Raw genomic sequence first — 27,878 nt, 5'->3', positions numbered from 1 at the left:
TTCACAGAAATGACTCACGTGTTCAACTCTTTTGCTCTTCCTTTTACTTTTCGCCTCAGACTTGAAATACTGATCCCTCTTCAGCACTCCCTCCATGGACAAAACTTCCACTGATGTCACCCTGTCTGTTTATATTTTCTCTTAGATCAAGCACAGAACAATGTACCTGTGGTGGCTCAATGTAAATAGCAACAGCTACCATGGACCTTTTAGCACCTTGCTGGGTTTTTTTAAGCAGGCAGTGAAGCATTATTTTTTCTAAACATAAGACTCTGGTCAGTGCTTACAACTCTCAAGATTTATTCCAGGTGGGAGTACTGACATGTAAGGGCATGAAGGGGAATTAACACTAAGGCCTCACTTGTGCAAACCCTTATGCATGTGCTGAGCTGTATGCACCTGCGTACTCTCATTGACCCGCTCAGGCCCGCTCAGGTGCATAAAATTAACCATGTGCATAAACTTTTTCAGGATTAAGGACTAAAACTTCACTAGCTCCTTGCAGGGTGGGGATAAGACAGCTGTAGCAAAATAAAGTGGAACATGACACTACAAGGAAAAAGGCCGCTTTTATAAGGGCTGAGTGAAGTCAGTGGAAAGATTCTCACTGATTTCAACAGGCTTTGGATCAGGGCCTGATAAAAGTCATATCAAAATTAAATAAAATCTGTTCTTTAAAATCATGACTGCATGAGAGGGTTTAAAAAAAAAAAAGACAAGTCAAGACATACTCAAGAACTGAAGCATGCAACATGAACGTTCTTGTTTTAAAATGCTAAGTTGTCAACACAAGGTAATACTTAATACTAGACTATCCTTAGTGCAACACCCTATTGTTAGTCTGCCACAGTATGCATTTCATCAGTCTTGCCAGAGTGAAAAAGTGTCTTAGCTGAAAAAAGACGAATGTCTGCCCTACTAAGCCTAGGAGTTCACTTGTGGTATCCCTGAAACACTACATGTATAAGCAACAGTGTTAGGCACATCTGAGCAAAGGAGAAATGCCTCATTTTGGTGTGAAAAAACATGAGAAGCAGAACAATGAAAAGCTTTCCACTGAAATTACTTCTGATTTGCTTCTTCTAAAACTTCAAGAGAATGTGAAAAGCGGCATGTAACTTCTCACGGACAAGGCTGGAAAGTGGGGAAAATGTCACTGTCCAGGCCATTTCCAGATGTTTCATTAAGCTTCTTGGGGGAAGGAACTGTGTGTTCTGTGTTGCAGTGAGCACCCAGTCAGCACGCAACCACTTAATAATGGCAATGATGGTGGTGATGAAGGGAGTGTCTTGTGGAGAAAGCACAGGGCTGGGCTCTATATCTGGTTCTGCCAAAGGTTTGCTGTAGGACTCTGGCAAATCACAACCTTTCTGTGACTCCATTTCCTCATCAGTAAAATGATAACAGTGTTTTCCTAACTCCCACAGGTATTGTGAGATTTAATTAGTTAGTTAGATGCTATAAAATGTGAAGTATTCATTATTATTAGTGTGGCTCCACCACATATTTTCTATCTCCACACTCTCCCTTCCCTGAAAAGTGTCTGCCTTCAAAGTAGACAGGAAATACCATTGAAACCCGTTTGAGTTCTTTTACATTTCCCCAATTCTCCCTCTTCTTAATGTACTGCAGTATGGAATCTAGAGCAGAGGTGGGCAAACTATAGCCCGCAGGCCACATCCAGCCTGTGGGACCGTCCTGCCCGGCCCCTGAAGCTGTCCCCCGGCCCCTCCCCTACTGTCCCCCCTCTCACACAACCACGCCACCATGCAGCACAATGCTCTGGGCAGCAGGGCTGCAGAGCCTGGCCTGACCTGGTGCTCTGTGCTGCAGGGCGCAACGGCTTCTCCTGGTGCACCCATGCCACCAGCCACCGGTGCTCCAAGCAGTGCTCTAAGGGGCCAGGGAGAGTTGGATAGAGGGGGTGGTCAGGGGCGTGGACAGGGGTCAGAGGGCAGGGAACACTGGGGTTGAATGGGGGCAAGGGTCCCGGGGGGGCAGTCAGGAAGGAGAGGAGGGGTTGAATGGGGTTGTGGGGGGAAGTTAGGGGCAAGAGGTCCGGGGGCAGTCAGGGAGAAGGGGTGGTTGGATGGGGCAGGGGTCCCGTGGGGGGCAGTCAGGAAGAGGAGGGGGGTTGTATGGAGCGGCGGGGGCAGTTAGAGGCGGGGAGTCCGGGGGCAGTCAGGGGATCGAGAGCAGGGGTGGATGGGGTAGGGGTCCCTGGGGGGCCATCAGGGAACTGTGGGGGTTGGATGGGGAGGAGTCCCGGGGGGGCTGTCAGGGATCAAGAAATGGGGGGGTCTGATAGAGGGCAGGGGATGGGCTATGCCTGGCTGTTTGGGGTGGCACAGCCTCCCCGAACCGGCCATTCATACAATTTCAGAAACCCAATGCAGCCCTCAGTCCAAAAAGTTTGCCCGTCCCTGATCTGGAGTCTGTTCTAAATATTGGATTGGATCTGAAAAGATGTCGTACAACTCCAGAAAAGTGTTAAATGTCCCTGGTTCCTAGTGGCTTATCAGGGAGGGCACAGCAGCTTCTAGATGGGCCAACTGCAACCGTATATTTGTTCATCACCATTAACTTAACTCCACTGCTTCAACAAATAAAGGTGAAGCAACTTTAATAGAAAACATTTAAGCTGGCCACGCCTGGGCACAAACATACTATAGATGTGTCAAAGACAAAGCAATGTCTCTCATGTCATTTTCTTCAGCTATTAATCTCCCTTCTGTACCTAGGTTTGTCTGACTTTTAACATAAGCATTCGAATGGGAAGGACAGCATAACTTTCACATGTAACCAGATGCATGGAGAAACAGCAGAGCTATTTTCAGTCATCTGAACGTCGATCAGTTATTTATGGGTTTACTAAAAACAAACAAACAAAAAACTATATTCCTCATGCTAGAAGTGCTCATTAATTGACAGATTTACACGTTCCTCTCTTCAGGTTCAGAAGCATCATCTCCAACCTCCTGGCCAAGTGTATTTGATGGAAATGCCATCTCACTAGAGCTGAGTGAAGAGCGGGAAAAAAGCTGTCTGTCTGAATTTGAAAGTGAATGCTGACTGCGGACATGGGAGCATTCTGCAAATATTCAAACCCTAGTACCGGTATTAGCACAAATACCCACTCAAAGAAAAGTTAAGATCAAATGCTCAAATAGTCACCAAAAACAAATTTATACTTGAAACCACCACTTGAAATACAAGTTGTGTTGGTTACTAATGTGTCTCATCCAACCAGAGAAGAGAAACAATATCAGCTAGATCACAGCACTAACCAACAGTGTGAATTTTAAAATTTAAATAGAGACTATTTGTTCATGAGCTATTGTTATGACAGAATAATTTGTGAAGGTGAGAAATAATTTCCAACAACTAATACATCTGAGAACTTCGCAATCTGCTTGCCAAAAGAAGCAAAAAAGATTTTTTTTGCAAAAAGAAAAAGATAAAAGTAGGTCGTCATGATGAGTTTTCCATTCAGCTCTACTTCTAACACTATCAATGTTGTTCTTTAGTAGACCTGAATGGATGAAATATTTCAAAGGGCAGGGGTGGTCAGCCTGAGCCTGAGAAGGAGCCAGAATTTACCAATGTACCTTGCCAAAGAGCCACAGCAATACGTCAGGACCCCCCATCAGCTCCCGCCCTCCAGCCCGCTAGAAGCCCCACCAGTAAGCACCTCCCACCTGCGGCAATCAGCTGTTTCTCATGCGCAGGAAGCTCTGGTGGGAAGTGGGGAGGAGTGAGGGCATGACGGGCTCAGGGGGGAGGGGCAGGGTCATTGGGAAAAGGGATGGAGTGGGGGCAGGGTCTGGGGCAGAGCAGGGGGTTGAGCAGTGAGCACCCCCCAGCACATTGGAAAGTTAGCATCTGTAGCTCCAGCCCTGGAGTCAGTGCCTATGCAAGGAGCCACATATTAACCTCTGAAGAGCCGCATGCGGCTTCGGAGCCACAGGTTAGCCACCCCTGTCAAAGAGCAATCTGAAAAAAAATAATCAATTTTTATTGATAGAGCCTTTTTCCTCCTAAAATATCCCAAAATTCTTCACGAAGTATGGTTTTTAATAGGGCTTTTAAAGTGTAAGTAAACTAGCTTTAACTGTACTTTCATGCTTAAAATGCAACAACTGCTACGAAAGCACCTTGGGAATGGTAGCAATCCAATGATGGTCTAATGACTTAAAATCCTCAACACCTATGAAATGCAGCCACATCTGGAGTAAAGGGCACACAGGACTCTGCACAAGAGGGAGTAGAGGGGACATTTGCATGAAGGCTGTCAGGGAAAACCTCTTTTTTTATATCTTTAGTGTCTCTGCAGTGCCCACAGAATTCCAAATTCTCATCCAATAGACCTCACCCATTAAGCTGCATGGTACTTAATTTATGTGCCTTAGAAAGATGAAACACCAACTCTTTTCCTGATAGCTTTAATTATTAAGGCACGGGTAAACTGCAATATAACAATGTACTCATGTAAACAAATGCACATGGGTCAAAAGCAGAGGTTGAACCCTGGGACCTTCAGAGCTAAAAGGGTGAGTGCCCCATGATTTGAGTTGAAGCACCAATAGCAGACTCATTGCTGGACACAGTAGCAAACTCATAAAGCTCTTTTGCGGATAAGTCTGTGGAGTGGAGGGTCACAAAGACACAGATTACACAAGTGCCATTCAGCAAGTGCCAAATGCACATCTAGTAATACAACATGCTCATTGGTATTTTCAGACAACTCTTGCAAACTTCTCCTTGAAGTTCAGTGAGTGTGAAGCTGGATGAATTAAAAGACAAGATTAAAGAGAATAATCTGCACAAGAGCTGCAGTAATGTCCCTCAAACCAAAAAGAAATACCTGTCTTGAGATTGTAAGAAAACAGAAAGTGGGACAGGGAGGCTAGTCCTCTCACAAAAGATTAGTCAGCAAGCATTTCAAATTTCAGCATTCACCCAATGGATAAAGTATTGATGCTAGTATATGTTCATAAAATATATTTTAGCCAGACTACTCAAATGAAATCAGAAGCTTCAATGCTATAAAACTACAGGTTTGGAATATTTTGACTTTATTAACAGGAGCTGAGGGGGGAAGGAGGGAGATCAATTCACTTTCCCTTTGCTGAACCATCACACACCAATCTTTATTCTCAACAGTGAAGCACACAGCCTCAAGCACTAAACAATCTGTAAAAAGAAAAGGAGGACTTGTGGCACCTTAGAGACTATCAAATTTATTTGAGCATAAGCTTTCGTGGGCTAAAACCCACTTCATCGGATGCATGAAGTGGAAAATACAGTAGGAAGATATATATATATATATATACACACACACACAGAGAACATGAAAAAATGGGTGTTGCCATTCATGCTATAATGAGAGTGATCACCTTAATTGATCACTCTTGTTATAGTGTGTATGGCAACACCCATTTTTTCATGGGGTGTGTATGTGTGTGTGTACACATATATCTTCCTACTGTATTTTCCACTGCATGCATCCAATGAAGTGGGTTTTAGCCCACAAAAGCTTATGCTCAAATAAATTTGTTAGTCTCTAAGGTGCCACAAGTACTCCTCGTTCTTTTTGCTGATACAGACTAACACGGCTACCACTCTGAAACCTAAACAATCTGTGTAATTTCCTCTCAGAGTTGTAGATGTGTTGCCAAAAGCCCAATGCTGGGTGTAAAGTCCACAGTCAGGCTTATTAGTACTTTGAATAAAACCTTCTTCCTGCTCAATTTAACCAAATACCTGAGGGTAGTATGTATTCCTTCATTCTTTCAGTCTCTGTCCCATCATGTCCCAGGCTGCATGCACTCAGGTGAATATGTCATGCTAAAGCATGTTCATGTAAAGGTCTAGTCAACAACTTCCATTCACCTCTGCCAGAAATGCAAGTTTGGGCTTGGTTGTAATACCTACATTTAACTCCAACCAGACATGGATGATACACAGGGCAAACTATAAATTTAGACAATGTAAGTCATTATTGCTCCTACATATAAATTGAATACTCTATTTTTAAAAAAAATAAAAAATTGAAGGGACACAGGCCAAACCTTAGATTTTGAAAAGTAAGTGTTTACAAAATCTAAGATCAATGGATAGGTTTCCTTGAATTTAGAAACAACAAAATGTAGGCATGCCTCTTTAAAAACGAACAAACAAAAAAACGCTTGCAGTATTTTTTGCAACATTACAGCACACTAGAACCTGTAAGTGAATCTGACGAGAAACAAAAGAAGTTCATTCTCATTCCCAAAGAGAAATACAAAAAAGAAAACAATCAATCATCAACAGCAAAAAGTAGATTGGCTGTTTCGAATCTTTGATGGTCTAATAATGTAACATAGTTAAGAAAATTTGCTTCAAAAAATAAGAGGTCTAATCCTGCAAAGACTTCAGTATGTAACTTTACACACATCAGTCAATGGGACTACTCACATGCATAAGTCTTTGCAGGATCAGGACAAAGGATTTTCAACAGAACAGTATTTAACAGAAGCCTTTAAATGGCTCCTCATGGAGAAGTTATTCTGCCACCATTTTCATCTGAAAATAGTAATTACGGTAATATAGTAGAGCTAAAGGTACTCAGCTGCATTTATAGTTATATTCCATTAAAAAAAACCCATAAGTATGACTGGACAATTTAGGAACTGATTAATAACCAGCTAAACAGGTTGCAATAGTACCTTTAAAAAAAGACAAGTGTTTCTGACAAATTCTATTAATTTTACAATTAATGGCATAGTCTTTCTATACATTCTTTGAGGATGTTGAGCAATTGTTAGCTGCTTATAACACCCTGTAGATGAGGTAATGTGAAGCACTTAAACTGAAACCTAACCAATTTTTTGTTTCCCCAGATGATTACATTAAATAGGACAAATTGCAACCTACAGCCTGAATGTTCAGTGAATATCTCTTTTTTTCTGTTACAATATAAATTCAATTAGTTGTAAAATGATTTCCATGCTTATAGAGAGCAACTGCTACCCAAGCTGTACTCTGGTGATAATGGCAATCTAATTATATAAAAACTCCAGCACTTCTGTGTTCCCATGTTGCTTTCTATAGTCTGAATTTGCTACATACATACATAATTGTAATTTCCAATCATTTCCCCTTAAGACTGAATGACTTTATACATGGACGGCATCTGTTTTGTGAGCTTCCTATAAATAAAAGTTTCTACCTGCAATTAAGTACAGCAGAATAAAAAGGTACTTCACCTGAACTCTAGTAACAGCTGATAAGCTTTCAGAGTAGCAGCCATATTAGTCTGTATTCGCAAAAAGAAAAGGAGGACTTGTGGCACCTTAGAGACTATCAAATTTATTTGAGCATAAGCTTTCGTGAGCTACAGCTCACTTCATCAGATGCATTCAGTGGAAAATACAGTGGGGAGATTTATATACATAGAGAACATGAAACAATGGGTGTTACCATACACACTGTAAGGAGAGTGATCACTTAAGGTGAGCTATTACCAGCAGGAGAGCGGCGGGTGGGAAAAAACCTTTTGTAGTGATAATCAAGGTGGGCCATTTCCAGCAGTTGACAAGAACGTCAAAATTTACAAGAGGAAGGATGGTCTTATAATTGAAGTCACTGGACTAGGAGACTTGGAACTGGATTCAATTCCTGAATCTCCAGAGGCTTCCTTTGAGACCTAGGCTAAATTAATTTCTCTGTCTATGCCTCAGTTCTTAATCTATAAAACAGGGATTGATAATACTTCCTTTCTTCCATCCTTTATGTATTTCGAGTGTCAATCTTGCTCTTTGTACATTCAATGCCTAGAACAAAGAGTCTTTGATCTTGTTTGGAGCTCTAGGCACTACCGTAATAAATAAGATTATAATTATTCTCCTCTGGACAGGTTTCAGAGTAGCAGCCGTGTTAGTCTGTATTCGCAAAAAGAAAAGGAGTACTTGTGGCACCTTAGAGACTAACAAATTTATTTGAGCATAAGCTTTCGTGAGCTACAGCTCACTTCATCGGATGCATTCACAAAGTGATTTATACAGGGAGTTCTGCAAGATCTCTGGGAGCATGGAATCCTTCCCACAGGCCAGGGAGCCCCAGAGACACAGCTCTGTGTCCACTATCAAACCTCAGGACTCATCTTTTTGTTGCCATCAACAAAAATAAGCACAGTCACTTATTACATGATGTTAATGCCTTCTCCCACCTCTGTGGTAAGATTAAGTACTGTGTCAGGTTTTATTTAATGTTTGAAGATCATAAAACATGATAGCCCTTTAACAATACAACTAACTCTTTCACGGATGTTTTCCTGGTGCTCTGGTGAAGAGAAAAGAGTGGGAGACACAGAGATGAGAGAAAAAGTATTGGTTTCCAGAAAACACAGGGTGAATATGTGTGTGTGTGTGTAATACAATTGAGCTTTACTAGGACTTTTAAAAAATGTGTCAGACCTATAATAAATCCTCATCATCTGCTGCTACTGCAAACTAATTGTCTCAGGGTGAAATTCACCCATTGGCAAGAGACCAACCCAAAGTCCAGGTACCACTTAAGTCCCATTGTGAAAGCTAATGTGGTGTCTATTCCGTTTGCTCGACCCTCTGCAGTGATGTGAATTTCATACTCATTAGAGCCAGTCAAAAAAATTTTGGAGGTGGGGGGACATCACAAAACATTTCAAGAATCACACTGTCCATCAAAGATTCCTGACCAGCTCTACTCTACAGTTAGAAGTTATCATTGTAAATATGGCCGAGTCTTTTGTGATATACATATGGATGGCTAATAATTTGCTACTTTTATTTCTATTCCCACTTGCTGTAAGAAATTCAATCTGACTGTGTGCCAGGTTTGTAAATTTGAATGAGAATGTCTGAGCCAATGGAGTCCTTATTTTATAAAGTTCTTCCAAGTAATTACAAGTAAAAATGACTATACTTCACACGTACATTTTGACTGAAAACCTCTCGTGCTCTGCTGGCTCTGGGCTTCTACGTGTCAAAAGGGTTCAGGGTTTGGAAAGTTATTTGAGTCGAGTAATAATGGATATTCCCAATTAGGATTGTGTCATTATTTGGCATGAATTTTGCTGGGATACCTCCCAAAACTGTGACATAATCAGAAGTTTCTCTACATTACACCGTACAGTCAGCTGCTCATTTTATTATAATAGATTGCCATGTTTAATACTATTCCTTATGACTTACACTAAAAATCAACTCTGGAACCAGTTAAACCATTTAGGAAAATCTATTTCAAAGAATTTCAGCTGACAGTTTTCAAACATTCTCAGTATACAACTTGGCCTAAAATTATAGCCTGAAGTTTGTGAGAGGTGATCACCAATGGCTAAACATACCAAGGAATATGACTGACTAGCAAAACACATCCACAATCCTCTTTAACCCGATGGGAGCTGAAAATGTATAGAGCAGAATAGAACAAACCAAACTTCTGTAGAAATACACCAATACAATAGGGAAGGGCTGATAGAGGTCTCCATCCATGCCTGGTTTAATTCAGTCCTCCGCTCTGCCTCCTTCCTAACCACCACACTCAGCAGTGGCTTTCAGTATCTTAGCAGCCACAGAAATTTGCCTGACCCCCTTCCAACAATCCCATCCACATGCATTCAACCAAGGGTCCTAATCCAGTGCCCACTGAAATCAATACAAAGACTCATAGTGACTTCAGCAGACACTGAATCAAACGTCTGTCTGTACATGCACATATAGGACTTCAAGTCAAACTAGAAATGTGGCAGTTACATACATTCCCCAAAAAACATTTTACACACTCACACTGGGTTATTGGGGACAAACATGGTTATGTTCACTGTAAATGCTAAAATGGCTAGCTTCCAAAAACCATGAACTGCCACTTTCAAAAGTAGTGAATGATTTTGGGTGCCCAATTTGAGTCACGTGAAAGGGGGCTGGTGTTCAGAAAGTGCTGAGCACCCACCATCTGAAATGAGGGGGTCTCAAGTGAATACCTAAACACAGAGGCACCAAAAAATCACGAATCACTTTTTGAAATCTTGGCTTCATTATTTACTTTTCTGCTTCTCTATAGGAAAGGAATAGACATTTATATAAATGACATAATCCTTGTTACCATTCCATTCATTCATGCAGGCCACTGTGATTTACTGCCAGGAAAAATAAACTTCTGCATAATATTCCTGAATGCATGACATTCAGAAAAGGCTTAAAAGGGGAGAGGAGGTAAGGGGTTTCTGGCAAATATTTACTCAAGTGACAGCATTATCCATGGTGAACACATTTGCTAGAGAACTGGGTGAAAGGGTTCACAGTCAATGTGAAATTGGCCAGTTTTGGCGCCTTTTAATCAGTTTCACTTCAGCTAAGAAAATTCCAGGCATTTTAAAAGGGTCTTTTTTTCCCCCTTAACCTGCTACAAATACTTTGTAACCTCAAGCAAAGTGGAACAAAGCCAGGACTTGAAGGGAAAAGAAAATCACTGCAGAACTCTGTACCACTCTGTTCTTACTTTGCTAGCATTCCCTGGTGAGCTAATGTGGTTTGACTGCACCCTTCCACCAGCTGGTCTGCAAAGGATGGAGCCGTGTGTAATACAATTTACTACAATTCCTGGCAGCTGTTGGTGCTGCACCCTCAATAAACTTTGTTTAAACAAGTGTTCAAACAAAAATGGCTTTGTGTCTTAGTTAGTTCACCTCAACTGTATGAATATGCTCTCTATGCAGGCTACGGAGCGTTGTTAGTGCTGTAAAAGGCCCTGCAGTTGTCTGGGTCTTAGCTTCATAACAAACTGCATCTCCTCTTCATGAACCAAAGCTACAGCAACGATCTGCTAAACAGCTCCAATGAACTAATTTTTAAAATGTAAATGTCGGCGTGGAGGACATCTTCATTCGAGGGCATTCTCTGTCTCTACTGGTCAGATAGGACCAAGTTTGCTGAAGAGGTGTGAAGTTCCTCTATTCTGTCAGGGTGGGAATTTCAAAAGTCCCTAAGTCAACAGGATGTGCTCCTAAACCCCTGGGGTGCTTTAGAAAATCTCACCCTCAAAGTTTTCTTGGGAAGCATTTGTATTTACAACTGAATGCAGGGTTGAATTTTTTGCAGATTTGGACAGTTGTGATCTGAATGCAGCATTGCTTTTTATTAATTCACTTCCAGGTATCCAGAGACAATGTGATGGGTGCACTATTATTTGTATAAATACAATGAATTAAAATAGAAATGACAAAAATGGGTCACTGTTGGTCTGATCCCTATCCAAAGTCAATGATAAGACTCCGATTGATTTAATAGGAGATGGAATGCCCCTTCTGTCTCTAGTTGGAACTGATCTGCAATTGCCAAGTTACTTTTCAGTGCTGAATGATCAGTGGTTTTATTCACTAAGCTTCAGACGCCCACATCATTTTAACCATCTGGTGTGAGCATGAGCTATATTCACATATGTTAGAAACTAAGGACCCAGTTCTATCACCATAGTCATGTTGAGTACCACTACTCTCTTCAGTATGTACTACTCAGAATGGGTATGTGCGGTGGAATTGGGTCCTGAGATTCTAGGCCCTAATTAAACAAAGCACTTAAAGCATGTGCTTCAATCCTATTGAAGTCAGTAAGCCGTAAGCGCATGATTAAAGTTAAGCATGTGCTTAAGTGCTCTCCTAAATCAAGGCCTTGCTACTGATAAGAATTTTTTTAAAAAAAGATTCTCCATCAGCCAAATGATTTCACAACATTTATCCTTTATGTTTCAATAAATGATATCAGCACTTCCCAGACCAAATTCTGATCTCTGTTACACCAGTGCAAATCCAGATTAACTGTACTGACTTCAAGGCCAACACTCCAGAGTTACACAGGTGTAACTGAGATTAGGATTTGACCCTTTATAGGATGATTTTTTTTCCAGCTATAATTACAGTAGTTCAGAGAACCATGTGACAATTTGGACAACTGCAGTAAGATTTGAATTATTTACACTTCACAATGCACTTGTAAGTGTACTGTATCATATTGTATAACAATAATGAATTCATAATATGAGACCTCATACACTTAGGTACCACATCTTTGCTGAGACACAAGGAAACTGGTGTGTGTGAGAGAGAGAGAATATATGTATAAGGTGTGTGAATCAATGAGGTTTTGCTGTAGTTGCAAGGCAGTAGAAATAGCCTCAAAGAACAGAAGTTATTCTTTTATCCAACCCTGAAATCATCCTAAAAATTAATTTTAAAATATCCATTAAATTTAGTTTTAAACAAAGAAATAAAATTAAGCCATTCATTTAAAACATTTCTTGTAGTTGATAGAATTTTACTCACCCACAACATCTAGGTGGTATGTGTGATTGATGGATCCATATTCATTTTCCACTATACAAGTATAATTTCCTTTGTCAGATGGGACTACACTCTCCATAATGAGACTCCAGTGCTGGTTTCGTACCTGATAGGATTTCAATAAGAGTGTTTTAAAAGTTGATAGCACAATTTTGTACTTGTCTTTCCCACATAAAAGGAAGATTTTTTTTCCGTTACACTAATGTTTTAAAAGCCACGGCAGCGCTGGATTGACAGGTCTGGAGACCAAAATCCTTTATTTATGCACAGAGCAGCTACAGCATAGGCAGTAGCAGTGAATGCTGCCACACCCTCCTTTACCAAGGTACTTCACCCTTAAGTTGGAAAAATAGTCTTCAATGCACTTCAGTCCTCAGCCATTCTGTTTCAACTGACAACAAGGGTGCCACAATTAGTCCCAGTTCGGATTATGGTTTTACGATGTAGACACCAGTCCACTAGAAACTGAATTTAGATTGCCAAGACATTTCACATCTGCCTCCAACAGTTATCTGATGGTATTAGCTGTATCACTCTAGCAACCAGGGCTGGATTTTTCCCATGATATCAAAGGCCCTATAGCCAACTAACAATCCAGATACAGAGTTGTTATAGAGCAAAAAAACCAAAGTGCAACATTAATACCCAAGTAGATCTTCTATTATTCTAGGAATCTAATTTGTACCAACAGAGGATCTTTTCAAGAAAACGGTTCTAAAAATTCCTGTCTGATATAAAATATAAGGCCATCTGAATGTTGCAATGAAAAAGGAAATTACGCTGGAATTAAACAAAACCCTCAAAGCGGTATTGTGAAATTAACACATAGTTAGATAAACTGAAAAACCTTCTGTCTTTTAGGTCGAGTGATTAAATTTCTGTTCAATTCTATGAACTATAAATATATCATGAAAATTAGGTCCAAGGTCTGCCCTTCACTACCCAGGACCCCCTACACCTGCCTCATCAACGAACTGCCATGCTTACAAAAGTCAAATGCTGTAAACACAAATTTGAGTGATTTTAATCATGCAAAATGGAAAACAGTGAATTCTCCCTTCCACAATTTTGTGTTCTATAATAACTTTTAGGGGTTACATCGATACTGTCAGATACTGTACATCAAAAAAGAAGCTTAGTAAGGACTCAAGTGAAAATCTGGGAAAATCTATGAAATCCTATTTTCCTTTTGGTTATTATACTGGTCTTTATCGGTCAGGAAGAGACTAGTGTTGTCAATAATGTACCCATGGTTTAGCCACAAAGTTTAGCTTTGCACTTTAAAGCACATGAAAAGGTATTTTGTTTTCTTTATATCTTTCTGCTCTTTGATGTTGGTGACAGCACCAATGGCCTCCAAAGTTCAGGCATTTTATATAAGTGAACTATCAGCTCAGTCAAGGACTCTTGGCCTTGCCCTTGTGCCTTCACAGCTAGTTATTACCTACCAGGAAATAGTCACTTTGGTTATGTGCTTTAAAAAGGCCAAATCCTGGAAGAAAGTCCAAGCCTATGTGAATGGCCTGGACACTAACCAAACCACTCAGAAACGCTACAGAATACAGGACCAGCATCTTCAGCCCTCGCTTATGATGACCGGCATGCATCCAGGCAGCTGTTGCTGCTCCCAAACAGGTAGGGGTTGAGGTCTCTGGATTCGTAAAACATATAGACATAGTGACCACATGCTGGGCCTGCCCAGATTTCCCCCTACAACCTGTGCTATGCATGGAACTACCTTGGAGCTCTGCTCCGCAGGGTTCAGGGAACATGGAGTGCCCACGCACTGGTTCTCTGCTGGCTTATTCTGCCAGTGCAGTGGAAAAGTTCTTGGCGCGTACTACCATGGAAAATGAAGCCTGCTCAGTATTTGTCCCTACAGGTGAATTTCAAACCTTTGCAGACATGCAGCTACACCTACACACCAGTTACTATGCTATAAGTGGTTTAGAGGCTCTGTGCTGGCTCTATGCAAAATTGTTAATTTTTTCTATATTTATAAAATTATCCTAAGTATTTACAAATTTTTCATAGTATCAAGAGTTTATAATAAATAACTATTGTATTCTGTTTTTATGCTGCTAAGCAGTTTGCACATTACGTGTTTGGGGTCGGAAGATTATTATTGTCATATTGCCAATAAATAATGGTGGCAATTGCCATGTATTTTGGATGCTTTACTGCTTCATGGCCTCTTTTGGGAAGAAGAAACATAAGAAGTTTTCTATGCTTTTTGCCTTTCCAAGTTAGAAGATTTAGGATTATAGACCAAGAATTTTTAGCCTAGATTATATCAAAACAGGACAAACAGAGTGTGGGTCCCCAAAACAAACAGCTACTCAAATAATTAATCTGGGAAGAAAATACAATCAATTATGTAACTTTTGATAGGAAAATAAGGCTTATAGCTAAAATGTGAATGTAACCGATGTCAGTATAAAAAAGCAACAGTGGAAATATCCTCTCATATCCCAGAGGGGAAGAGCTATTGTATCTCCCGATTAGACACACAATTTAAGCTTCTTTAAATTAAACTAATCAGTTGCTGTAGATGCCCAAAGCATTTAGGACATCTTGTCACGGAATCAGATTTTTGGCTGCTAACTTGATTTATCTTGTTGGCTCACTGCCTCCATGTTGTAAATGGAATGGTGAAAGCTATTTTCCTGCACTGACGGAAGTTTCTCCTGGTGAAGATTACTGACCTGAATGGTTAACTATAATCATCCCTAGAATGTAGCCATGATTCTGAAGTGGTACCTTGTCACTGAGTGTTGTACACTGTTACAGAAGAAGGTGAAAAATTTTGACACACTCTTAGGTAACCTGATTTAACCTGTGAGCTAAGGGGACCAGGTAATGAAACTGGCCCCTGTGGAGGAGGCCAGGTCAAGATCTAAACAGCACGTAACTTCCACTTAAAATGTCAAAATCAGGCCAATGTGGGTCTTATGTAGGACATAGGCCTTGTGCTGGCCTTCACAGGCGTGAATTGTACCACTGAATATGAATAACTCCAGTGACAACGATTCAGTAACTCTCTTTGGAAGAACATTCCATACACCCTTCATTAATCTTTAGCTAGGGAAACCCGTTTTCTTTTTCTTTTTTTTTTATTAACTGTCCACCCTCAATATTTCCTTGTCCATTATCGCCCTACTATTTCTAGTGATACCAACCTAAAGCTCTCTTTAAGGTTGAGTCCCTTCAAGTTATTTCAGCATATGCACACCTCACCAAGACTAACCAGCTTTACTGTCCTTCACTCTGTCCAGTTTGTCAAGGCCTTTTCTTGACCCGGGGCACCCCAAAGGACATGCAATATTCCAAACACTCTGGAATTGCAGCTGTATACAGAAGGATTATCACAGCCTGGCCTGTAATGTTTTGCCACCAGACCTTATTGCGAGCTGATCTCCATAATTTACAATCCACCACTCAGTTTAGTTTTATCTTGGTATTTTTGCTTTCCAAGCATCATCTATTCATTTTATAGCCATGCTTTGCAGTATTTTCCCTCCAAATATACCACCTTGCATTTTTCCAGGTTGCATTTATTTTCTTTCTATGCTCAGGTGTTTACAGCTCCTCTTACCTTAACAACAGCTGCCATTTTTTTTCTATTGTCTCTGCAATACCGTTAATGAAACTAGGATCCAACACTGACCCTTGCATGTCCCCCAGTAGCAGTCTATTCAGTGAAGTGCTATTTTTGCTTAGTCTGTCAGCAAGTTTTTGATTCATGTCCTAGTAACCCTATTACAACCGCTTCAATTTTTTAAAATAGAATCTCACAAGGCACCATATCAAAACCATACAAATTCACCTTTACTCTAATAGGAAATCTAAACTGCTTCAATGCTGATAGAACCAAAAGTAATATTAAGTAGAGCTGGTCAGAAAATCGGATTCCCCCACAGAGAGAGAGAGAGAGAGAAAACATTGACTTTTCAGCAAAAAAATTAAAATAAAAAACTTCAATTCAGCCATAAGGTGCCTCATGGGAGGTCCTGGTCATGGTGCATCGTAAGAGATGTAGTCTGGCTGACGAATCCAGCCCATAAAGGAGAATAGGAAGCATGAGCCAGCTGAACTACAACTTCCATGAGGCACTGCAGCACCCTTTCTGAATCAAAAGCATTTCAGTTTGGGGGTGTTTAGTTTATTGAACAAAAGTCAAAATCTTCTGCAGAAAGCAGTTATTTTTCAGAAAAAAAACTGGTTAATCAAAAATCCAATTTTCCACTGAAAAACAAATCAGAGAGAAAATGTTTGACCAGTCCTAACATTAAGAGGATGTTTGCTGTAACCAGGTGAAAATGAAAGCAGACTGCTGTGCATCAAAGTGAAACAGAGGGGTAGAAAAATGAGCACTGAGCCCTAAAAGTTTGAGTGGGAGTTTGAAAGGGGAGTTTGTCTTGTGGTGCTTGTGTGGGGTTTGGTTTTACTGTGGGTGGTGGTGGTTTGGTGTGGTTTGTGTTTCCCAGATTAACAGGATTTAGGTGGGAAGGCTATGACAGATTCAGAGGTGGCAGTGGGAGTGACCCATGTAGCAGATGACACAATGAAGATGACTGGATGTGGAAGCTGTGGTATGTACATGATCCTGGAGGGGGCACCTGGTAAGAGTTTTGTCTGCATGAAATGCCGTCTGATAGAGCTGATGGAGGAAAAGATCAGAGGTTTGGAGATGCAGGTGGAAAGTCTGGTAGAGTTTAGGAAGGGGTTTGAGCAGATTATGGAGCAAAGACATGAGGTATCTGAAGGGAAAAGCTCAGACTTGCAGATGGAAGCAGGACTAGGGAATTCTGAGGGGAGACTGGGTGAGGAAAGTGGTCAGTGGAAGCATGTGACTAAAAGAACGAGGCAGAGGAAAAGACGGGCTAGTGAAGGAGAAATAGAGCTTCAGAATAGGTTTGCAGAGTTGGAAAATGAAGAAGGGGCTCAGCAGGTAGTCACTGAAGGTGACAGGGCAAGGAAGAAGAGAAGAGCGGTTAGTCCTATAGGAAAAGGGGAAGAGTTAATGGAGATTACACCAAATATGAGCCCCAGGAGGATACAGGATGGGTTAAAAAGGATTACAAGGGAGAACGGGAATGGAAAGAACTTGCAGCCAGAGGGAACAGGGGATAGACTGGAGAATAGCACCGTCACTAGGAAAAGGCAGGTCTATGTGATTGGGGACTCTTTACTGAGAAGAATAGATAGGCCTGTAACCAGAGCTGATCCAGAAAATAGGAGGGTGTGCTGTCTTCCAGGTGCTAAGATACGGGATGTAGACCTGAGGTTGAAAAGGATTCTAAAGGGAGCGGGAAAGAATCCCCTAATTATCCTTCATGTGGGAACAAATGATACGGCTAGATTCTCGCTGGAAAGTATTAAGGGAGACTATGCTAGGCTGGGGAGGACGCTTAAGGAAATTGAGGCTCAGGTGATCTTTAGTGGGATTCTGCCTGTTCCTAGAGAAGGGCAACAAAGGTGTGACAAGATTATGACTATCAATAGATGGCTTAGGCAGTGGTGCTATAAGGAGGGCTTTGGGATGTATGGTCATTGGGAGGCATTCATGGATAGAGGACAGTTCTCTCGGGATGGACTTCATCTGAGTAGGGAAGGAAATAGACTTCTAGGATGGAGGCTGGCACAACTGATTAAGAGAGCTTTAAACTAGGAATTTGGGGGAGATGGTTGGGAGATGTCCAGGTAATCTCCACGCCAGAATTTAGCATAGAGTGGAAAGAAAATGAAGTAAGAGTGGATACAGCTGTAGGTAGGAGGAAGGGCAGTGTAGATACAAGTCTAATAGGTTATACTGGTAGTAAAATAACCGTGCCTAATAGGGTACAGAATGTGAGTGAGGCCAAACAGCAAAAATTAAGATGTTTGTACACTAATGCAAGGAGCCTAGGTAACAAAATGGAGGAACTAGAGTTACTGGTGCAGGAAGTGAAACCAGATATTATAGGTATAACAGAGACCTGGTGGAATAGTAGTCATGACTGGGCTACAGGTATTGAAGGGTATGTGCTGTTTAGGAAAGACCGAAATAAAGGTAAAGGTGGTGGAGTAGCACTGTATATCAATGATGAGATAGAATGTAAAGAAATAAGAAGCGATGAAATGGATATGACTGAGTCTGTCTGGGCAACAATTAAATTGGGGAAGAAAACTATTAGAGCCTCCCCTGGGATAGTGCTTGGGGTGTGCTATAGACCGCCGGGATCTAATTTGGATATGGATAGAGCCCTTTTTAATGTTTTTAATAAAGTAAATACTAATGGAAACTGTGTGATCATGGGAGACTTTAACTTCCCAGATATAGACTGGAGGACGAGTGCTAGTAATAATAATAGGGCTCAGATTTTCCTAGATGCGATAGCTGATGGATTCCTTCATCAAGTAGTTGCTGAACCAACTAGAGGGGATGCCATTTTAGATTTGGTCTTGGTGAGTAATGAGGACCTCATAGAGGAAATGGTTGTAGGGGATAATCTTGGCTCAAGTGATCATGAGCTAATTCAGTTCAAACTGAATGGAAGGATTAACAAAAATAAATCTGCAACTAGGGTTTTTGATTTCAAAAGGGCTGACTTTCAAAAATTAAGGAAATTAGTTAGGGAAGTGGATTGGACTGAAGAATTTATGGGTTTAAAGGTAGAGGAGGCCTGGGATTATTTTAAATTAAAGCTGCAGAAGCTATCGGAAGCCTGCATCCCAAGAAAGGGGAAAAAATTCATAGGCAGGAGTTGTAGACCAAGCTGGATGAGCAAGCATCTTAGAGAGGTAATTAAGAAAAAGCAGAAAGCATATAGGGAGTGGAAGAAGGGAGGGATCAGTAAGGAAAGCTACCTTATTGAGGTCAGAATATGTAGGGATAAAGTGAGACAGGCTAAAAGTCAAGTAGAGTTGGACCTTGCAAAGGGAATTAAAACCAATAGTAAAAGGTTCTATAGTCATATAAATAGGAAGAAAACAAAGAAAGAAGAAGTGGGACCGCTAAAAACTGAGGATGGAGTGGAGGTCAAGGATAATCTAGGCATGGCCCAATATCTAAACAAATACTTTGCCTCAGTCTTTAATAAGACTAAAGAGGATCTTAGGGATAATGGTAGCATGATAAATGGGAATGAGGATATGGAGGTAGACATCACCATATCTGAGGTAGAAGCGAAACTCAAACAGCTTAATGGGACTAAATCGGGGGGCCCAGATAATCTTCATCCAAGAATATTAAAAGAATTGGCACAAGAAATTGCAAGCCCATTAGCAAGAATTTTTAATGAATCTGTAAACTCAGGGGTTGTACCATATGATTGGAGAATTGCTAACATAGTTCCTATTTTTAAGAAAGGGAAAAAAAGTGATCCAAGTAATTATAGGCCTGTTAGTTTGACATCTGTAGTATGCAAGGTCTTGGAAAAAATTTTGAAGGAGAAGGTAGTTAAGGACATTGAAGTCAATGGTAAATGGGACAAAATACAACATGGTTTTACAAAAGGTAGATCGTGCCAAACCAACCTGATCTCCTTCTTTGAGAGAGTAACAGATTTTTTAGATAAAGGAAACGCAGTGGATCTAATTTACTTAGATTTTAGTAAGGCGTTTGATACTGTGCCACATGGGGAATTATTAGTTAAATTGGATAAGATGGGCATCAATAGGAAAATTGAAAGGTGGATAGGGAATTGGTTAAAGGGGAGACTACAACGGGTCCTACTGAAAGGTGAACTGTCAAGTTGGAGGGAGGTTACCAGTGGAGTTCCTCAAGGATCAGTTTTGGGACCAATCTTATTTAATCTTTTTATTACTGACCTGGGCACAAAAAGTGGGAGTGTGCTAATAAAGTCTGCAGATGATACAAAGCTGGGAGGTATTGCTAATTTAGAGAAGGACAGGGATACCCTACAGGAGGATCTGGATGACCTTGTAAACTGGAGTAATAGGAATAGGATGAAATTTAATAGTGAGAAGTGTAAGGTCATGCATTTAGGGATTAATAACAAGAATTTTAGTTATAAGCTAGGGACGCATCAACTAGAAGTAACGGAGGAGGAAAAGGACCTTGGAGTATTGGTTGATCATAGGATGACTATGAGCTACCAATGTGATATGGCTGTGAAAAAAGCTAATGTCGTCTTGGGATGCATCAGGAGAGGTATTTCCAGTAGGGATAAGGAGGTTTTAGTACCGTTATATAAGGCACTGGTGAGACCTCACCTGGAATACTGTGTGCAGTTCTGGTCTCCCATGTTTAAGAAGAATGAATTCAAACTGGAACAGGTACAGAGAAGGGCTACTAGGATGATCCGAGGAATGGAAAACTTGTCTTATGAAAGGAGACTCAGGGAGCTTGGCTTGTTTAGCCTAACTAAAAGAAGGTTGAGGGGAGATATGATTGCTCTCTATAAATATATCAGAGGGATAAATACCAGAGAGGGAGAGGAATTATTTAAACTCAGTACCAATGTGGACACAAGAACAAATGGATATAAACTGGCCACTAGGAAATTTAGATTAGAAATTAGACGAAGGTTTCTAACCATCAGAGGAGTGAAGTTTTGGAATAGCCTTCCGAGGGAAGTAGTGGGGGCAAAAGATCTATCTTGCTTTAAGATTAAACTCGATAAGCTTATGGAGGAGATGGTATGATGGGATAACATGGTTTTGGTAATTAAATATTCATGGTAAATAGGCCCAATGGCCTGTGATGGGTTTTTAGATGGGGTAAGATCCAAGTTACCCGGGAAAGAATTTTCTGTAGTATCTGGCTGATGAATCTTGCCCATATGCTCAGGGTTTAGCTGATCGCCATATTTGGGGTCGGGAAGGAATTTTCCTCCAGGGCAGATTGGAAGGCCCTGGAGGTTTTTCGCCTTCCTCTGTAGCATGGGGCCCGGGTCACTTGCTGAAGGATTCTCTGCTCCTTGAGGTCTTCAAACTACAATTTGAGGACTTCAATAGCACAGATATAGGTGTGAGGTCTTTTTTAGGAGTGGTGGGTGAAATTCTGTGGCCTGCATTGTGCAGGAGGTCAGACTAGATGATCATAATGGTCCCTTCTGGCCTAAATATCTATGAATCTATGAATCTAAAACAATGAAAGCATCATTTAAGTTGCTTATCTTCCCCTGAAAGTATTGGGCAGAGAAACTAAACAGAGGAGAGAAAAGACAACAGTTGTGACTACACAATTTAAATTGTTCACAAAGACAAGCCCTATATTTTTCATTACACTTTCACTATGCTTGCCAGACTGAGAAAACAGGCAAATGTTCTGTTTTAATTTTTTTTTTAGAAAGTAAACTTGCTCCCGCAATAGGTTTTTGCCAAGTTCTAATAACAACCCCTTCCATGACTAGCGGTAACATATAACTGAGATGATTCATTAGCATAAATTTTTTTTAGCCCCTCAAAGAGTTCCAGGTATCAGCTAAATTGCTGAAACATATTGTGTCTCTTTACCTCCACATACAGGATGTGAATTCAGACTAGTACCAAAGCCACAAAGTTCAGATCCAGATTTCAAAGCACTTTACCCCTCCCCAGTGTTCAGATCTGGGGATTTGGTTTGCCCCATTATAAAGACGACGTCCAGTCAGCAACTTAGGTTTTGGACTGGGATTCTAAACCCTTCCAAAATTGATGGGGTTTCAGATACACAGATTAAAAACATAATACAATGTAAATATTAAAGGGGAGTCTGAACCAAAACCCTGAAATTTACTAGCATGGCTCTATCAGAAATAGATCGACTAGTCATGCATCAAGTAGTACAGAATGAAAGTATTTTACAATTTCCCTGCTGCGGATACTCAGTTCCACAGAGCTAGGGCAAAAAGGTACATGCAAAAAGTATATATTCTTACAGTTCTTATAGATTCAAAACTATTTGTTAATCCTATATTTACCCAAGCTGAATTTAAATGTGTGAAAAGGGCTGTGGTGATGGAGTTTATCAAAACGCAGATGTGGAAACAAACACCTGTTAATACTTAAACAGTAACAACAGATAGAAGTAAATTTGCTTTCTGGGTGGCGTACAGAAAAGTAAAGGGTCCTGTGATCTCACAGAGAGTATATTTTCTTTTTAAAGAACACACTGAGAAATTACAAAATCTCTTCAAATGACCTAGCAAATACCATAGTCATGTTAGAGGGGACACGGGGGATCAAAAAGGCTTGGAAAGGTATGTAAGGGGTCATTTTACTTTGATATATGAACTCTGAGTATATCACAAAAACCATAAAAGGTTATATTTCCAGGGGTTAAAAAGCAAAGTTACTCACTGTGGAGGAATTCCCTTCTGGAGCCTACCTCCCTTCACAGATACCCATTCTGCTATCGTGCCTGAGTGAAAACTGACTCACCACACACCTCAAATGAACAAAGTACTGGGTACTGCTATCTGATTGTGATAACGTGAACAAAAAGAAAAAAGAATAGATTCCTTAGCTCAAGAGGGGAGGAAAAAGAAGCATGTGGGGAGGAATGGAGGATCAGTAAACAATTTTACATTTTCCTTCCTCTTGTTTGCTCTTTATATCTGTGTAGATTATTGGCTCTGTCAGAAGAAAAAAGCACAGACTGTCATGTCAAGTAGCAATGGTGAATGCAGACGTTCTCTTCTAACCATTCTAGATCAGTTAAGTCTTTCTGAATACCTTGAGTATGAAATTCTACAGCAGGAAGCTTTTACATACTTTAGCCCCAGAAAGACTTCACATACAATCCAATTTATAAAAGTCAGCACAAGATGCTGCCATGCCTGGTTGAATATAGTGCAATAGAAAAAAAAAAATTAGTCATTTCTAAAATGTCTTCCTTCCCTACTTAACTGTTCATACTGAGGTTGCAAAATGCATACCAAGCCTTATTGGTTAGTAGACGCAAAGTTCTTCTGACCCGAGGAATTATTTTGAATAAACATGAAACACCTCCCAAAAATCAACTTGGGCTTCATTCTGTAACACGCTCTCTGAGCGCAATTTACTCTGCTTACTAGGACCACTGTCATAATCTAGGCCAGGGATCGGCAACCTTTGGCATGTGTCCCACCAGGGTAAGTCCCCTGGGGGGCTGGGCCAGTTTGTCTACCTGCTGCGTCCGCAGGTTCAGCCAATAACAGCTCCCACTGGCTGGCTGTGGTTCGCTGCTCCAGGCCAATGGGGGCTGCGGGAAGCGGCAAGGGCTGAGGGATGTGCTGGCCGCCACTTCCCGCAGCCACCATTGGCCTGGAGCAGCGAACCGCAGCCAGTGGGAACTGCGATCGGCCGAACCTGCGGACGCGGCAGGTAAACAAACTGGCCAGGCCTGCCAGGGGGCTTATCCTGGTGGGCCATGTGCCAAAGGTTGCCGATCCCTGATCTAGGCTAAAGGTAATTATGGCAAGTAGGAAGACTGCTTACTGAAGGACAATGATAAATATGAAATGTTCTAGAGGCATTTATTTGATATATGCTTGCTATGAGAAATCATAATACCACACGCTTTTTTCATCTGTTAATCTTAAAATGTGTAGGATATTTTATGATTTAGGGTTATAGGAATATACTTAATTTTGTCTTACATCAGCTTCAGGAATATGTGTTTGTGATTTGTGTGGGTGGGTGGCATATATGCATTTTTTACATATATTTTTACATACATGATCAAAATTTAATTAACCCCACTTAATATTTTTCAGCTAGATATCTGTGTTTTCCCCCCCTCACATGGTGCAAAGTGTTCAAACAATGGCAACGTTAGTGCTAAAAACAGCTACTGTTATGCTCCGAGACAGGATTAATGGTTTCTCAGTTGGCTTCATTTTTCTAACAACTCTACGAAACCACCGAATTGTAGCCAATTCATTAACACACTACAGTACTATAAAAGACAGACGGTGTTGCCAAGTGTACACTAATAAGGAACAGTAATTTATGGAGCAAGCAAATCAGATTGAAAACCCTTGAAGAAATAATGTTTGTTTAGGGAAATTTGCTGGGAGTTAGCTCTGTAGAAATGCAAATATTGGAAAAACTGACACCTTCTACAGTAAATCTGGGTAGAAAAGACAAAGGGGAGCCTAGAATCTGGCTTCCTTAGCCCCGGGAAACAAATTTTTGCAATAGGGATGATCTGACTCAACAGCAGGAAAGGCAATATGCATGCTTGCTACAGCAGGGCATTTCAAGACAAGGCACCTTAATTTTTTAGCCTGTAAAGCAGTAATAAGATTACATCAATCTGAGTAGGGAAGCAGTGCAGCAGCAGGCTTAGAGCAGAGAGCTGGGCATTGGGGCTCTTGTGGTCTAGTCTGGGCTCTGCCTCTAACTCAGTGTGTCACCTTGAGCACATAACTTAATTTCTCTCAGTTATTTCAGGTGTGTGAAAGCGCTTTGGGATCTTCAAATAAAAAGTGCTACAGTGTCCGACACAAAGTGGGAGAAAGATGAAATGCCAGGACAAAAGGCTAAGGGAAAAATATCTTAAATGATGAATTCAGAGGAAAAAACTTGAGGAAGTGAAACAAGTATTTGCCACATTCCTTGGCATTATTATATATGTATGCTTATTTACACTACATTTCATAAATGAAACTGAATTCAGAAGTTTTACAACTCAAAATCAATATATTCACTTCTCAATGCGAGAAATATGAAGCAATCTAATTAGATGCTCAAGGAAGTCTTTGCATCCATGAAGACATTTCCTTACCAAAGCCATTTTCAGGAGCTTTTCTGGAGATGCTGACACGAGTTGGATACAGACTGTGCTAAGGATGAGTGAACTCCTTACAGAAGTCTACCTGTCAATACACCCATAATGAAGGCTTCCTCTATGCTCCCATTTGCTTATATGTGCAGATCACAACTTTTTTTTTTTTTTTTTTTGGTCTTGTCTTCCACTGTAATAAGTCAATAGGAGCTTTACCACTAACTTCTGCATGCTCACGGCCACAAAAAAGTTGGGGTTTTTTTTGTGGGAGAAAAGAGAAAAGCTAAAGGCATATGCCATGATCCGCCCTATTCCTCAGAGAGACCCTATTGTGTGGTCCCAGTATGGAGAATCAGTGGGAGTGGAAGGAGACAGGGATTCTACCATAATTTATACTACTGCCTCCTGCACATGTCTGAAAACTCTTCTCCCTTGGTGGGATTTCTAGAAGTGTCTGAGGAAGTCAGTGGCCGCATGGCTGTGGCAGATGCCAGGCTGGATTAGAGCTGGCCTGGAGCTGTGGGGCAAGGTGGAAATTATGATTCTTGTGCAGACACTTACCATCAAACACGTTCAATCCGGTGTATGAACAAATTCATGTTCAACAAAGGCTAGGGTACAGTGACCAAATTCTGACTTCTGATCTGACCTACTCCAGAGGTTAAAGGTTAGTGCACTATACCAGTAAACTAGCTGGTCCCCTAAACCTCCCTTTTAATCAGTAACTACGAGTTGAGACTGAAACTTCTGATCTTGAACTATTTAAAATTCAAACAAAGCCTTGTAAGTAAGTCAGTAATTGCTGTTACTTTCCCTCAAACTCTGCTTCCCATTTCAGTTTCACAGACCATAAACTCCATAGAAAATAATAACTTTTGACTTCCGACCCTTCGTTCATTAAACCTCTGTAATCACCAATGTAGATTGTTGTATTTAACAATGCAACTGAATATTCCAGGATACTAGAGCTGAAAGCTTGGGCTGCTAAGATCTGATCTGTAAAAAACATGTTTTGTAAAGTTATTTTTCTCTTAGTTTTTCAAATTAGCCCTCAAAAGTATCTTCAAATATATTTATATTCTCTGAGACTGAATCTGTTTAAAAAAAAAAAGGTATAAAACTCAGCTTGCAAGTTCAATAATGGCCAAAATAGACAGAAGAAAGGCAAGATGAACTTATTTTCTTTAGAAGCCTTTTTGTGATTCTAAGCCTGATCCAAAGTTCTTTGAGAGCCTTTCGATTGACTTTAATAGGCTTTGGATCAGACCCATACTGCAGATGAGAAATAGAAATATAATAAAAAGTAATCTTACCTTGTATCCACCAATGCGATGCTCTTGTTTAAATTCTTTTCCATTCTTTAACCATCGCATGGTTGGTGTTGGGTTTCCCATAGCCGGGCAACGAAATTTGACTGTGTTAGCTGCTGGGACTGCATGTAATCTTTTCTCCATTTTGTCAGTGTGTGTCCAGTAGGGCGCTCCTGTTTCCAAAAAATAAATATTCAAAAATAAGTATCTACTGTTCTGAGCTCCCTTCCCACTTCTAGAAAGTTTCACTCTTGGTTTTGCATGAATTGTCTGTGGGAGACAGACAATGTAGTTTAGAGTTAGCACAAAACTAGGGTCACATGCTTCTGCGTTCTAATCACAGTTCTGCTGCTGACTCACTATGGTTAAGAGAACTATACCCTTAATTTATTTCACCGAGTCTCAGAAGTTACAAGAATCTAAAAAGTGGGAGATATTACATGCCAAGGGGCAAATTTGGACTCAGTTCATTTTTGCATAGGCATTTTGACAGGGCACAGCTCAGTGAACAGTACTTCCCATGTTGGAAATATGAATTATCTGAGAAGATGTGGGTGGCCAAATGAGTCAAGTAAACCAACAGCAAGAGGCAGACCCTGCCCAAGAACACTCCGTCATATACGATTTGCAGAGTGGTGGTCTCAACATGGATTTGGAGGAGAGCCAAACTCAAGTCAGCAAAATTGTATTTCGTGCTTTCTCATCAGGACATGGGGTTTTTTTTTTGGAAGGGGCGGAGAATTTGGCAGCATCTGTGTTAAAGGTTATCTGATTAAAAAAAAATTGATGATACAAGGGCAAAGTTGCAACCTTTGGATTTCTTCGCTGTTATGTGTTCGTCAAGATCCTTCAAACCAAAACTTCAGTGGATAGAAAAGCCCAAGGTGGTTGTTCAAAAATGATCACATATCTGTGAGTCTACACTTACATGGATGATTATCATTACTGCACTCAAATGGATGTTTAGACCTCCAGATACCCATTTCCATCTGTAGTTATGGTCAGTGCTCATACACGTAGATTAACGTGATGTGTGTGCGTGCGCGCACGTGTGCTTCTGGTGTCTAAAAACTGGGCCCTTAATATGTCATGTATGAAAATCATAAACTGTGATAAAAAGAATTGAAACCAGTCTGTTTTTACCCAGTGAATGCCGAGTTTGGAAAAAAAAAATTACATATATTCACACACACACGTACACGTTAGAATGACCAGACAGCAAATTTGAAAAATCGGGACGGGGGGGTGGGGGGTAATAGAAGCTTATATAAGAAAAAGACCCAAAAATCGGGACTGTCCCTATAAAATCGGGACATCTGGTCACCCTAACACACGTGTAGATAAATAGAGATAGATAATAGCTGATGCCCATGACTCATGGGGGTCTATTAGCACTAACTATATGAGCCATACACAGTACCAGTTTCCCCGCACACTTTGTCAGTTCAACTCAATTTTGGACTGCCCTAACATACCTACTATACGAGATCTAGTCCTCTCAAGCAGAGTGTACACT

At 40.7% G+C, this 27,878-nt stretch overlaps 1 protein-coding gene across 5 annotated transcripts in view; it reads right to left on the bottom strand.

The window, feature by feature from the left end:
* Positions 1-27,878, bottom strand: part of FGFR2 (fibroblast growth factor receptor 2) — a 179,700-nt gene that overhangs the window by 41,692 nt on the left and 110,130 nt on the right. For all 5 annotated transcript variants that reach the window (XM_073354182.1, XM_073354184.1, XM_073354186.1 and 2 more), the window contains 2 exons: positions 26,366-26,535; positions 12,338-12,461 (listed from right to left, as the gene is read on the bottom strand). In XM_073354182.1, the coding sequence (XP_073210283.1) occupies positions 12,338-12,461; positions 26,366-26,535 (294 nt within the window). The remainder of the gene's footprint in view (positions 1-12,337; positions 12,462-26,365; positions 26,536-27,878) is intronic.

The sequence above is a fragment of the Lepidochelys kempii genome, chromosome 7 (assembly GCF_965140265.1).
Source record: "Lepidochelys kempii isolate rLepKem1 chromosome 7, rLepKem1.hap2, whole genome shotgun sequence".
Classification (NCBI taxonomy): Eukaryota; Metazoa; Chordata; order Testudines; family Cheloniidae; genus Lepidochelys; species Lepidochelys kempii.
Note: the sequence above shows the minus strand (reverse complement) of the source record. Positions and strands in the feature narration are given on the sequence as shown.